General features: G+C 31.9%; 1 protein-coding gene across 2 annotated transcripts in view; it reads left to right on the top strand.

Moving 5' to 3' along the window:
* The window catches only part of LOC135836075 (synaptotagmin 1-like), a 28,229-nt gene that overhangs the window by 261 nt on the left and 12,584 nt on the right, over nucleotides 1-15,384 (top strand). For both annotated transcript variants that reach the window (XM_065350668.1, XM_065350667.1), the window contains exon 2: nucleotides 13,671-13,838. In XM_065350668.1, the coding sequence (XP_065206740.1) occupies nucleotides 13,682-13,838 (157 nt within the window). In that variant the 5' untranslated portion in view covers nucleotides 13,671-13,681. The remainder of the gene's footprint in view (nucleotides 1-13,670; nucleotides 13,839-15,384) is intronic.

Genomic DNA, 15,384 nt, shown 5'->3' on the forward strand with positions numbered 1-15,384 from the left:
TTGTTTAAATGTAGGTCAAGTATAAAATAAAAATTATGTTACTAAACGTGCTATAGATATAAGCATATTTTATACTATTTCGAGACAACTTTCGATTCGTACAATATGTTTGAGAATTCCACCACAAGTTAGTCAATTAGAAGCAGGGTGGAGTAATATAAGAAAACTTGCAACACGATGTGAGTTTCTTAATTTTTAAGATAACATTGGGCGTTGTATGAGAATGCGTGGCCTTGTAGTTTTTTCTTTTTATGCGGGTGCTTAAAATTTACGTACAATTTGAACTTGATATTCGTCAAATACGCTTCATCACTTTACGCTGGAAAGGAAAGTTTATCCGAAGTAAGACATTTTCTCATTATACGAGTGTAGATAAGCATGTGGTATGGCATACCATCGAACAGGTAATTATTTATCAATCTTGTCTGGCGATATACGACGATCCTTCGTGATTATTAAGGAAATATTCGATTGACACATTCCTATAGTTTTGTGCGAATCGTCTGAGAATTTAATTTAAATCTTAGAAGAGCTTGTTACGATAGAAATATTCATCGATTTGAGTTTCATTACTGCTTCAGTTCGAAAGAGAAAATGAAAAGTCGTACTTACGCCATGCGTCTGTTCAACCTTGTGTGTTCTTCATAAATTCGCTGCTCTTTTAACAGAGGAAATCGTTTTACGAAAGAATTCTCGAATAATTTGAATTTTCACGTATTTTCTCTTTTTGTCATATTCTACTCTCGTAATATCTGTCCCACGTATTTTTTGATTCTTCGTGAATAAAAATGTAAATTTGTTCGATATATTTACAAGAACGTGAGTTACCAGCAGTAAATTCTCATATTCGTAATAGCTTATAACTATATATTGTATGTTGTAGGTATTGATCAAAGTAGACTAATTTTTGCTTTTGCAATTTTTTAAATTCAGTAGCTTTTGTTTCCTAAAGCATTTTTATTCGAGCAATGAAAAAATTAGTCGGTATAACTATCTGTGGGAAATTTTCATGATTCAGTTTTATAAAAACAAATTTAATTCTTCATTTTAACGATGCGCACGTTTACTCGTAAATTTACGACCTTATATATTGTAAATGAATGTGGGTAGATATGCAGTAAAACTCATCGTATAGGTATTATTCGAACCAACCTATCTGAATTTGAAACAAATTTTCATCGCCTACATCAGACCAAAACAGAAATCGTTTCAAATTTATGTAGTTCAAAAAGAATAAGGTACCTAATTTAATCGGTTGTCGTTCATTGATATTCGTTTTCGTTTTCTATTCCATTGAATGTATACCTTTAGTTAATTATTCATAAGTCGGTGCAATGTACCGATGTATAACGTGGTGTTATTTTTAGTCAAGGGAAATTCCGGTGGATTTATTGTACAAAAAAAAATACAAACATATGATCTACCTACTCGTGCTGCCTACTTAGATTCACCCAATCGTAGAAATGGAAATCATAGAATAAGTGTATGTACTTATCTAGATGTGTTTTTGGAGTTTACTTTTCTGAATCAATAGTGGACATTTTCGACAGGTGCCAATTATTATAATTTTTTTGAAATGTAATGATGAGTGAGCTCTCAACTACATAGGATATTATTTTTACTAAATTATTTAGAAAAAGTATCCTCAATTTTCATGAAATATTGCGAAATTCATGTGCAATTTCTTAGTGTAAAGTACGTCGTCAAAATAAAACCGTATTGTAGTATAATGCCATGAAATATCTCCATTAAAATCATTTCGGTAATAAAACTTAATTTTTGTTTTATGCCTTGTTTTTGATTGTAAAATCTTCATTATTGCTCTAAATTTATCAATTATGGCGAGATAATTTTTTATGGAGGTTTTTACAAAGATGACATTGAATATTGTATGTAGTTCTATTTTTCATCGATCGACACGTAAACAATGCATATCTACCTAGATAAAATGAAAATATAATTTCTAGATGCTTACAAATAAAGTATGAACATAAAAGTGAATTTTTTGCAATTACATACACCCCTTATACCCTCAGATAGAGAATCGTGCCTCTTCTTCCGAATTATTATGTACACTTCCTTCAGACAACAAGAACTTCAAGCCCAATTGGAGTAGCCAGCACACGTTGAAAAAAGTTGCATGATACGAAAATCAAAGGTTTTCTGGCTCAAAAATGGGAAAACTCGACTTTAAACACAAAAATTTCATCCATGGATTCCAAAAATTCGTGTTCAGCGAGTCAGAAACGATTAGGTACCTAATACCTACCTACTTATTTCGTAGGAATTTTCAGACTCACCAGTTCACACTTCGACCAAAGCTTTGAGCTGAACTTCGATCGGCTAAGTATGTTTTTTGTTATCGTTGGTTTTTCGACAGATTTTCATAGATTTAAAAATTTTTTAAATTCTTACTGACTACTTTGAAAAACATAGTATGAGGTTCAGCTCGAGACTCAGCCAAAGTACTTGCACTTACTACCTACATAATGAACTGAGTACATACAAAAGTGTGAAAAGGTGAACTCTAAAATTTTGACTTGCTCTGAATTAAATTTACAACCGCACAAATGCTTTCCGTTTTTTTGTTTGTTTTTTTTTTTGTGATAAGAGATTGTCCGTTTTAAAAATCTTGAAGAAAATGATTAGATCAGATTGACATTGGTACCCTCCTACCTATCTACCTACGCTGATCTGAAGATATGAAATCACATTATCTATTTGCCTGTCAAGAAGAGAATTATTGAATCGAATCAAGCCCGATTAGATCTGATAAGACCACAGCGAAAAATGATTGGATTTGATATGATCACATCAAGTCGGATTCTGACTTTCCATTGATCCAATTGTACCTCGATCAGATCTGGTCAGATCAAAGATTTGATCGAATTACATGTGTTCACATCATAACCAGATCCAATAGAGGAGACCTGATTGATCTGACCAAATCTGAATAGACCTGTTCAGATAGGATCAGATATTGAAAAATTTTGTATTTAAGATTTAAGATGCAAAAAAAAACACCAAGTTTGAAAACAATCCAAAATGTGGTGGTCTATGTTCTTGGACAAGTAATCTCTTCAACTCTCAAAATGAAAAACAATCACATCCAAAACATTTTAAAACGGGAAAAAAATCTGAAAAATTTGATTTAAAAAAATACGCGAGTATATGAGTGAAATTGCCAGAGCTCATTGCTATGTTTTTTTCTATAAATTTTTATTAGATAAAATCATATTGTCTTTCATTAAAATTTAATCAATGCGAGAAGAAAATATTTAATTTTAAACATTATTTTAAATGTAGGATTGCCCAGAAATTGAAATTGTCAGTACTTCCATTTTGAAAGAAATACCTGATCCAATAATTAACAACTGCAGTTGACAAATTTATAAAACCTACATATTCAGTGAATTTATGAATTTTTGCTGAATTGCAACGAACGTGATAAAATAGAAAAGACTTCTCAGGTGAAAGAGATTGATTCTAATCAGATGTGGACATTTCTGAAATCCACCTTATGACCTCAGTTGACAGTTCTATTCGGAGTAGGTACGTAATTCCTACGCACACACATTTGACCTCACAATTAGATCCAATCATTTCCGTCAAAGATCTGCAGATATGGACCATTTTGTTCCAAAGTAGCTTGAGTAGGATTTATCGATTTAAAGCCAAAATTCACGATTCCCCCCTCCTTAAAAATACACCTTCTGTGAGAGCCCTTATCACTTTTTGAAGTACATTTGTGGGGCTAAACAATCTTTAATGGCTGTCAAATCAAATCAACTTGAAATGAAAGTCTTCATGAAACTTAGTAGAAACCTCACGATTTTTTCATACACCTTATCCTCGACTCTCATCTACCCATCCACCAATCCATTTTCTTATTTCATAAATTATTTTCCATTCACAGAACAATTTCTCCCCATATTCATGCAGATATTGTCAATTAAGTAGGTACTTTGCCTGTATCTAAATTAATTACTGAGCTAAAAGTGTTATGATCATAACAAACATGTACGAGTATACCTATCACTTTATCAGAAAATTTCAAGAGTGTGTGGATGTTTGTTCCAAGTTTGACATGTGATCAGAACATCACGAAGTGTCAATACTGGTTTGAAGTATAGGTACCTATATTTAAAATCACTTTTAATCTGTTTTTTTGAATTTATTCTGAAATGTTTTTTTTTTCAATTTAACCCTTTTCTAATAAAGTTCCTATAGCTGATATTATATATTTCGTCATTCGTGCTCATAAAATTGGAAAAGTGACTTCTTCCAATTATGACTCAATATAGGTTCTTGAACAATTTGAGTTTGGAAAATGCAGACAATGAAACACTTGCACTGTCCTAATATTATTACAATATTTTTCAGACTTCAAAACATATAATACTTATGTACATACCTAATAATTTTTCAAGCTGTTTAAAATTTAGGTGGGGTAGTGGGTCTGAGAACATATGCTTATTAAACTATAAGCACGGACAGAAACGTTCATTATTGAGAAATTCGGGTACCTACCTAAAGCCCACGAAAAACAAGATTATGGTAAGATAACTTGAAAGTTTCAAGTTTCCACTTCATAAAAACTTTCATATAAGTACGAGCAGGTGCAGATATACGTAACTTACCAGCAACTTTGATATACGTAAAATGTCGCCATAAAGACGAATTTTATTGATGAAAATGATGAAATATGGAAAAGTTTTCCCATTTTTGGATTTTTACATAGTACCTACATACCAATAGAAGAGTACCTAATGCCAGTAATTTATCCTATTTCATTTGAAATATTTCACGTATGTATCAATAAATAGAGTGGAATCACACATCTGTAGATGGTGACTGTTGCCCTGACCTTATCGTGAGAGGGAGGGGGTCTGCTCCTAGATACCTAGTCTTATTTATTCAATCATAAATTTGTCAAATAACTACGAATGTGTTTTCTTTTTAATTCAATCATTAATTACTCACACCTAACCCTATACGCGATGCACGTGTTTGGTATTCAATCACGTTGGAAATTATTTCTCCTCACTCTAAAACCCTAAATATACGAGTAAGTACGGTAACGGGTAAAGCCAATCAAAACACCCGACATTCTGTTCGTAAATCTCATTAAATGACATTTTAGCCAGGTACTGAACAACGTTGTTTGGTGTGTTGTGCTGAAATAACATTAAGGTTTTCACGTTAATCGACACGAAAGCACGAGATAAATTTACCTTATTACCTTTGTTAGCACCTTACCGCGTAATGTCAACGATGCGATTAAACAACCAAGCTTTTGTAACGAATTTACAATTTATACCTACCCTTGTCAATAATGCGATAAGTAATATCTTTATCTATACCTATCTGTAGGTAGCCATTTGCGTTACGAAGCGTATAAATCCAGGAAAAATGTACGAAAAAGTAGGTAGGTACTAAAGTAATGAATACGATATGGGCTGTTTTAAAAGTTTAATATAACTACCTTTTTCATAGAAGGCTGGTCAATTCTGAGCCAGTGTGCTAAAAAAACAGCAGCTTTATCCGAGAAAAACTCGTACTTTTTTCGTTCTTGTTTTTTAGAAAACTAATGATGATTTTCTGAAACGGAAAATCACAATTAGCTATAGATATGTAATGAAAATTGAACTTTTTTGTATTTCCGTGCATGCAGCCATGTTCATGGGAGCTGATTTCATGGAACTAAAATTCGAAATACTGAATAGGTACTTTTAATGGGACACTCTGTATAATCGATCAAAAAGTGAAAATGAAACACAGCTATAGCCTTATTGCCAATTTAAGACCAAAAAAAAAGGCCTCCCTGTTCTATTTTTACTTCGTTAGGCACTTATCGCAACGCACGATAGAAATTTCTTCTCAGAAAAATAGTTTAAATGTCATTAATCATAAAATTGAACAATGTTTCGTCTTTCAACTTTTAGTTTAAAACCATAGAACTACCTTCTCGCAATAACTTCTTAATCACAAATGGCATTTTAAAACCTTTCGAACTTTCTTTAATTTAACCGAACAGCTCAAAAATTCGTACAATTCCAATACAACAAATCTCTCGGACGTCGTCGTCGAGTTGATTTTTATTTTTCAACGATTAAAACTCCGACGATAATACGAGAAAAGCTTTTCATTTCAAACATTATAAGCATATAAGAATAATCTGTTTAAAAACTTACCTTTGAAAATGTAGATACGTAGGTAGATATAAGTTAACGTTGCAATAACCTTTTTACCAAAGTTTACCAGACTGAAATGTTTTCTCGAAATTTCAATTCGCATGAGAGCAAATAATAGGTAAGATTTTGGAAAAGGTTGGTGAGTAGATTGTTTAACATTGTTGTAGGCATTTTGCGAAAAAGTTAGGTATGCTTCAAAAGTTGCTGTTCGAGTCTGGATAACTTATGGAATGAATTTTAAAATGAAATGTGATTTAATTAATTTTAAAGGTAGGTTTTCGAGAAATCAGATGTAATAGACAATTTACGAAGATTTATGAAATATTCACAAAAGACGAGATGTAAATACATATGTAGTACCTAGCTAGGTTGATATTTTCGTAAAATCGATGACAGTAACAAACAAAACTGAAAATAAAAGAGTTTCTTAAAAAAATGTTATAAAAAGGAAGAATTTAAGTATTTCAGTAGGTACCTACCTGGAATATGCCATAACATGCAAAAAGGGGGAAAAAGACAATATTATAATAAAATAATTTTCTAAAATTTTTCGACGAAAACTGTAATTTTTTTTACCTTATCTACATATTTTCAAACTCAAACGCGATGTTTCGAACTTGAAACGATGATTTTTTTTTTAAATTGAAAAATAAGACTACGTTCATCGCATTTGCTCTATCTTTAATTTTTTAATTTTCAAAACGAAAAAAATTGCTCATTATTTTTTAAAATTTGATGCTTTTCTAAAAATTTGTAGAACAATTGTCACCTAAAATCTTGCAGTTGACACCTGCGAGTAAATCTACCCTGTAATGAGTTACAAACGACAACCTAAGCACTGAGTGGGATAAAAGAACGAAAAAAAGTTAATTAGAGACGTCAAATGATTGACACGTGTTCTGTAATATTCTTTTAATGAAATTAACTGAGAACCCTAAAATCTTAAGGTAGGTAGGTATCTTTTTCAAGAAATTTGATTTTACACGTTTTGGAGTTTTGGCGCTTTCTTTTCTCGACGGAAAATTGAAAAAGAAATACCTACTATAACTGGAATCTTGTTTCTTTGAAAAGAAAATTGGAAAACGAGATTTGAAATGACTACCTACGAGATTTTAAATCACAGAGAAACTCATAACAAAATACTCTGGTAGGTTTCTTCGTCCAGTTTAGGTTCAATACACTTCTAGCATATTAATGTTTGATTATCTTACTTTATTTTTTATACTTACAGAAAAATCCATAAGGTTTTTTTTTACACCAGTAATGAGTTAATAATCTATGTATTGCAGGTATTAAAGAAAACATTGTTGGATAACATAAGGAGATAAGGAGGGAGGTTGAAGGAATTATATCCTAAAATAATGCTAAAAACTGTCCCAGGTACATAAATGGTTACTTGGCTATAAATTAGGTACTTACGAATATTATACTCAAAAAATGTTGAGTAATATGAGTTGATGGAGGGTGGAAAGTAAAGTTGTGGAAATGAAATTAAGCCATGATAATGCATAATTTATCGATATATTGTATGAAAATTCCTTCAACTCTGAACGCAAACAAAATTTGTCCACCATTAAATTTGTGGAAAATTCCTTCTTTTGTAAGAACAAAATTAATACCTACATCAACTCATTTTATGTAAGTATACTTACTTATTTTACAAATCACATGTTGAGATATTGACATTTGGAAACTCAAAAAATTGTTCCTACAATTTTGAGGATCTGCAAATCTTCATACATTGGTTTAGTTTAGGATACCCTAATATCAGGCAGAATATTCAGAACCTTGAGTGAGACACTCTATATACCTACCTACCTAATAGAAAAATGACTCGACACTGCTCAAATACGAATCTGCGTGCACCAAAATCCGTCTCCGACACGAGGCAGACGTTTGATGAGACAGACACCTTGTAAGTATATCGTAAATGACATCAACGACGATGTTAAAATTTCCATCTTTAAATTCACTTTAAATCACCTACCTACGTCACACATCGTGTAAGGTTTTTCATATTTAAAATTAGGTTACCTCTCTACGTCTTTTTATCATTCGCATGCCTGAAAATTTTAAAATAACGTCTTGTCAACTCGAGGTTTTTTCTCAGCAAAGGAATATGGATACACCTACTACCACAATTTTGGATTCTTTGGTTGTAACGAGGATTGAAAACGTTTCACATCTTGCCGGTTAAATTGCGAAATAATGTTTTCCCACGTGGTTTAAGCGAATGTGTGTTATAAATACCGTACTCTCTGTATCTTGCACCTTAAGCTTGACAAGATGAAGTGATTCTGTACTCGTGACTTCTTTCTTACTTAACCATGATAAAATGAAGACTTCACTTATGAAGCTACACGTTAAAAGGATACCTACCTATCAAGCTAGTGCGAGTAATTACTTTGATTAAGAGAACAAAAACTGATTTTTTAAAATAAAAAATCACGACTCGAGAGCGAGAAAACGAGAATGAACCGGGGACAGAGACAGAGAGAGAAAGAAAGTTCAGACTGTACCAACATTTTTCACATCGTACTCGTATATCAACCTACTTCATGAGAAGTGTCAACACACTACAGCTGTGTAAGTTTACCTACACATATATGTAGACTCAAAGCTCTTGTTTTTCCACCAAATAACCAATTGAAAAAAAAAAGGAAAAAAGAATTTTATCGTAACCGTAGGATGAAAATTTTGCCCTGCACGATGGGTTCAATTTAATGACGTCAATTTCAGATGTATCAATGGAAGGGTGGTTACTATAGTAACAGAAGATAGGGTTATGTGTGTTGGGTGCTGCACGGTTATTCATGTTTTAACTTCTCGTACACGTCATCCTTCGTCATGTACTGATACTCAAATTTTAACACGTATAGGTAAAGGTACAAATACCTAAACCTATCCTTTCTCTATCGTTTCCGTGAAATTATTCTCTTTGTTGTACCCACAATAACATATACATTTGAGATAACTCGATCGACTTCGACTTCTGTTTACCTGCCTTATTTTATTTTTTAACCAGACTGACTTTTGGTTTTGTCGAAGTTTGAGGTTTTACCTACATTTATTTTCAAATGCAGTGTTCAATACGAACGACGCATCAATTGTATGTACATACTACATATTCATGATGCTCCTAGGGTGATACATTCGGTGATAAATTATATTTAGTCTCGACTATAGACTGGCATAATAACTCTCGTCATAACCTTAGGTATTCGATCTTTTCGACTTGAATAATAATAACTTTATTTTTCTACCTATAAATACCTACAATACATTGCTAGGTACCACAAATTCATGTTTCGTTTGATTTGCTCTCTATGTACTTATACAACGTGTGCTTGATTTTTACTAAAAATACTCGTGTGTACGTTGTGATTTTTGTAGTGTTAAGCTTAAATAAAACACTCGGAACGAGCCATATTGTTGATATTGGAGGTATCTGTCGGTTGTTTGTAGATGAGATTTATACCTAACTGGTGAAACACTACAGATATAGGTAATGTTGACAATAACATAGACCTTCAAAATTTTATAGTCGGTGATCTCATGCAATATTGGCCAAATTGAAGATAGGATATTAAATTGAAAAATAATCAAATCGGTTTAAATTTTAAATTTTTTGTGAGATTTTTAAACGTGTGGAAAAAATGTGCAGAGATTTGCGTAGCTGAATGAATGTCCGGACTAACGTGGCGAAAACTGTAAATCATTATGGTGAAAATGGAAGAAAAAATAAAAATAAACAAGGAACTATTTTTAAAAATAATTTCAAAACAGATTTTCCAAGGTATAAATTAAAAGCAGAGTTTCGATGCTTCCGAGCTAAATATTCTACCCACCTTTGGTAAAAGTAGAATTGAAAAATGAGATTTTTAAAATTCAACATAGGTATGGAATTACGGTTTTTCATACCTAATGATGAAATGATGATGATCAACACCGAATTTTCATTAATGCGTAGGAATGTATCAAAGACGAAGATCTATATTAGTAGTTACCTATTTAATTTCAATCAATCAGCTTTTTTATACTGTGTTACTCATCTAATATTTCAACAAAAACAACTTATTGTGGTGAAATGTATTGCAGATTGGGTTTCTGCTTTGCTTGAATAATTTCAAAAATAGGTAAAATGATACGGGTGATTATATTTTTATGCAAAAAAATAATACTATTTACTGTGGATTAATGTAATGAAAATTCTACACCATTCAGTAGAAATTTTGTGGTTATTCTAAAAATTTATTTTTCAAGCATTCTGGTTTAATCAATTTTACATCTCCAAATTTATAATTTTAGTGATCAAATCAGAAAGTTAGAAATAAAAACTTTTGCGGTCAGACTTATTCATTTTCAAAAATTTTCAATTTTACTTACTCTTTCGTGATGACATTTTTTCGTAATTTTTTAATTTTGCTACTCCCTCCTCCTCCGCCGTAGCTATTCCTTTTTTTTTGTTACGGTGAATAATGTGAGTACAATTCTTTAAGTTAATTTTTTTCACTGTTTTTCTTTTACTCTTTTACTTTTTTTATTTGACGAATTTCTGAAATCAACAAAATTATTGACCTATCCCATTTTGATAGAAACATACTCATAAATAAGATACACATTGATTTTTTACAACAAAAAAAAACAGTATTTTTTTAATTAGTTTATTTTTGAAAAATTTTATTTACTTTCATTTTCAATTCAATTTTTATGATGAATATACATACTTATAAAAACTGAATTCAAAACTGGATTTAAAACTGAAGTCAATTATCATCCTCCTCCTCACTCCCTCAATCAATTGTAACTATTTTGAAGCCAATATATACATGGTCGCCAGAAAAAGCTGGATATTCTGGAATACCTACATTTAAATTGCTTTGAAAGCCAATATAATCGACTTTTTGGCAGCTGAAAATTTGTATCATGAATTCATGAGTTTGACTTTGAGCTGGATTTGACTTACTAGTTCTTTTCGTGTACACATCAAACAATTCAAAATACAGTGTGTGATGAACTGGTACCTAATAGGTACTGGTACATATAAGATGAAGATGGAGAATTGGAGACTCGAAAGCATAAAACACGGCAGAAGTTATGCAACTTTATTAACATTAATGTTTGAATATTTATTATTGCATAGAAAAACTTTCTTGGGCGTTTCTTTTTTTCAATAAGAATCTACGTTCAATTTCTTCTCACAGATTGTTGTATGTATTTGGTCATACTAGATCCCTTTCCTTCACCTGAAACATTCAAAAAATATTTTTAAAATGGACATAGGATAGGTATTTTTGCTATATTTTCATTCTTACTTCTCTTTATTCTCAATCAAAAAGTCTGTCAAGGGTAAAAAGTTATCCCAAATGGTGTTTTTCGAGTTGAAATGCCCACGTAGGCATAAGTATTACGCAAATAGGATCAAATCATAGACCTACGCTTTTGACTCAGTTGTTTTGACGTCATTTAATGAAACGCTGTCCACAAACTTCGTATGAATGTCCATTGTTCAGACCCGTGTTAAACTCTCGTACAATTCTGGATTAGTAAAAATATCCACAAACTTTTTTTTCGAGATGAACGATTTTAAAGCATAAAAGCGAAATTATCGAAGATAAACCGAATAAAAATTATTTTTGGGATAGAAAAGTAAAAATTAGCAGCAAAGCCCGGATTTTAGGCCAGAAATTCAATTTTTCAATTATAATTTTTTTTTTAATCTTGATCAATTTCCAAATAGAACTCAAATTTTCCAATTTGAAGACAGTTTTGCCAGTACCTACCTAAAAAGAAAAAAAGCTGTCCCTAGCCTCTGGCTCACGAAAACAATTAGTTATATTATACAACGTTTGTATGAAAATGTATCCATTTCTTATCGAATGAAACTATATATTTCGGAATTTTGAGGAAAAAATCTGCGTATACTTACGTAGGTACGTATTTTGATTCTTATAAACAACATTCGCGAAACATTCATCTTGAAATTCGACCTTTATCGCAGTAGTGAGTAACCGTGGGCGTTATTTTTTCGGACACATATCTAAAAAATTATGGCTTCCAGTAATTCACCAAAAAAAAAAAAAGGAAAAAGAAAGAAAGAATAGAAACAAGAAATACGTACACAATGTATGAAAAGGAACCACTGTAAGACACATTTTTCATTAAAAATTCTCTTCGAACGAAAATAATTTATTTGAAACTTCAGTACTTCTCAAGACTGGACTGAATTTGAAATTACTTACTTGGTGGATACAGCGTAGGTATAATGTAGCAAAATCAATAATTGCGTTGTTTTTCACGTACAATCGACTCTCGAGAGGCAATAATTTGGAAAAACTGAAAGAATGGAGAAGCGTTTTTTCCCTTGAACAACAATACCTAGGTACCTACTACCTACGCTGAAAAACTTTGGAATTCCGCTGGAAAATTATTTTTATATATTCTCCTGTAGATAACTGAATATTTTCTTGATTTTTAATTCTATAAATTGTCGACATTTTTAAACTTGGAAGAGCTTTTATTGAAATTTTTTACAACTTGTATCTACCTACTTGCGTTTCAAAAACTTTTTTTTTTCGTTATTCATTTTTTTGTTATCAGAACAGTGTACGATTTCGAAGATGTTACGCTCTTTTATATAAATTTTAGCCATTGTCTCACACGAATGTACTTTTATTTTCTCAATGACAATACGGATGTTCGTAAAATTTTTCGAGAACGAAAAGTAATATCTTTAAAGCCACCTCACCTTACGTTAGATTAAGTTTCAATTTGAAATGATTCGTAGGAAAAAAAAATCATCTAAAGGGATAAGATATCGCCGCGCGCGTTAGAATTAAGAATTTCTTTTACGTAGGTATTCGAACACCTCCGCTTGAAATCTAACGTAGGTAGGTAAGCAAAGGAATTTTAGAATCCAGATTGATTATAAAACGTTCTCATTTAAATGCTACAACAGATTATCTGGTGGGTACCGAGAATACCTATAGTAATGGAAGTAGAAACTGTAATCTATTCTTGAACAAACTAAACACCTTTAAACTGAAAAAGGTGTAAGAGAATTACCTTCATTTGATGTACCGCTTGTAAAAGTAGGTAAAACAGATCTTCTGCAAAGGTGTTACGTGCTAAAGTTATCCGTCGAGAGAAGTGTATATATGTGAGTTTTATGTGCTCGCGTTTATTGATTAATTATGTAAAATAACTTTACTACGGTCATGGTATTGCCTACCTTTTCCCCCTCGTGTCTACCAACCAACCTTTGCCGCCTTTACTTTTGAGCCGTAACATGTGGACATCGCACAGTGTGCTATTTTCTTTTCAATATGTTATTCGCCATACGCGTTGATTTTTTTTTCACCAACTTAGTCATGCTTCGGATGACCTTGAATAATTTACGAATAGCTTGTAATTATTCTTTACGCTTATATAGTGGGTAACGTTTAACATTACATATTTTTTTTGTGCGTTTTTCAGAAAGTAGAAAGATGGCCTCTAGCGGGTCCGATGATGCATCGAAAACCACCACTCCCCTTAGTGGGAGTACAAATTTGTCCTCCACAACCTCCGCGACTGTTATTACATCTACCACTCCGCTTACATCTACTAAAATACTTCCAACGACTGAACCATCTAAACCTATAAGTACGTATAGTGTTATTTTATGCATTCGTTAAAATATTATTTTATATTTAATTAATAATTAATAATTATGCTCGTATGTACCATGGAGTGATTGTCAAAAATGTTCATCGTGGATAGAATTTTTTGTCAATTATGATGAGGGTTGCTCATTCATTCAAAAAACTTCCAAAGTTTATTTCAGCTGACAAATAGGCTGTGTAAAAATTGAAATGGGTATAAAAAAGGGAAGAAAAACTTTGAAAATAATCATGTTGGATAACTATACAGGATTTGAATAATTTTGTTTAAAAAATAGCGACATTTTTGTACAAAGGAGGAGTCCCTATAAGGCCATTTTTTGGCCCCACGACAGTTATGGACTGGACCACTCTTAAAATATTGTAATAAATATCCAAAATACGAATCGGTGGTTGGTTAACCTAAAATGACCATTTTTTGGGCTCCAGGGGTTCCCAAAGTTGTGATTACAAAAAGAATTTTAGGAACCACTGAGTATTATTTTCAAAAACTTTTTTAGCGTAAAATATCTGTTTTGATTTTCCTATTTTCGACCCTCGTGGGCAGAAATTGGGGGGGGGTTGATTTTTGGAAAATTTTGGAACCACCATTTTGAACCTACCCCTTTGAGCCCCCCTAAAAAGCTTTTTAGAGTTTATTAGTATCTGAAAGACCTTCATCCTACCAAATTTTGAGCTCAATAAAATTTTCCGCTGGTACTCAAAAATCCAGTTTTCCATTTTTTCGCAATTTCAAAATTTTGGGAACCCCTGGAAAACTAGAAACCTGCGATTTGCGCCAAACGTAACGTTTTGAGGTATATACGTATTCAACTATCTTGATGAAAAAGTTGAATTAAGCTCCCTGTATATTCGTAATTTTAAACCCTTTTTTTTAAAGCCCCCCACTTTAGGGAACCCCTAAAGAAGGTTTTTAAGCAAATTTTTTCAAATGAATTGAAGAATTTACATTTGAACCACACTGGCAAGTGCTCGATAATTTTTCATTTGATTTTTCTTGTAACTTTCATATTTGAACCATTTTGTGCCGAATTTTGAGATTTTTACTCTTCCAAAAAACGTTAAAGTCACGTTTTCACTATTTCAATGGAGTAAAATCTCAGAATTTTGCCCAAAAAATCTTTAAGTTACGCATTTCCATCCAAAGCATCTCTCCTTCATTCAAATCCTTCAAAAACTATCTAGGGTGTTTTTTAAACATCTAGTAAATTTTGGTGCCCCTCCAAAAAAATTGAAAAATCTCAGTATGAAATGTTCAAAAATGAACTTTGAATCCAGGTATCAGTAAATTTTTTTTCAAAATGAAACATCGAATTCGAACTAGAGTTGGTTCTTTGTGTTAAGTACATATTTAAATTTTAAACTTCGAATTTCATTTTTTTTTTTTTTTTTTTTTTTTTTTGAAGAAACGAAAAACATTTATTGTAGTTGTAATTGAATCTGAATACATACCTACCTATTTCCCATCTTTTTTTGATACATAGTCGAATTGATTTCCAGCTCAAGTTTTTGACCAAGAAAACGAACAT

The sequence above is a fragment of the Planococcus citri genome, chromosome 2 (genome assembly GCF_950023065.1).
Source record: "Planococcus citri chromosome 2, ihPlaCitr1.1, whole genome shotgun sequence".
NCBI lineage: Eukaryota > Metazoa > Arthropoda > Insecta > Hemiptera > Pseudococcidae > Planococcus > Planococcus citri.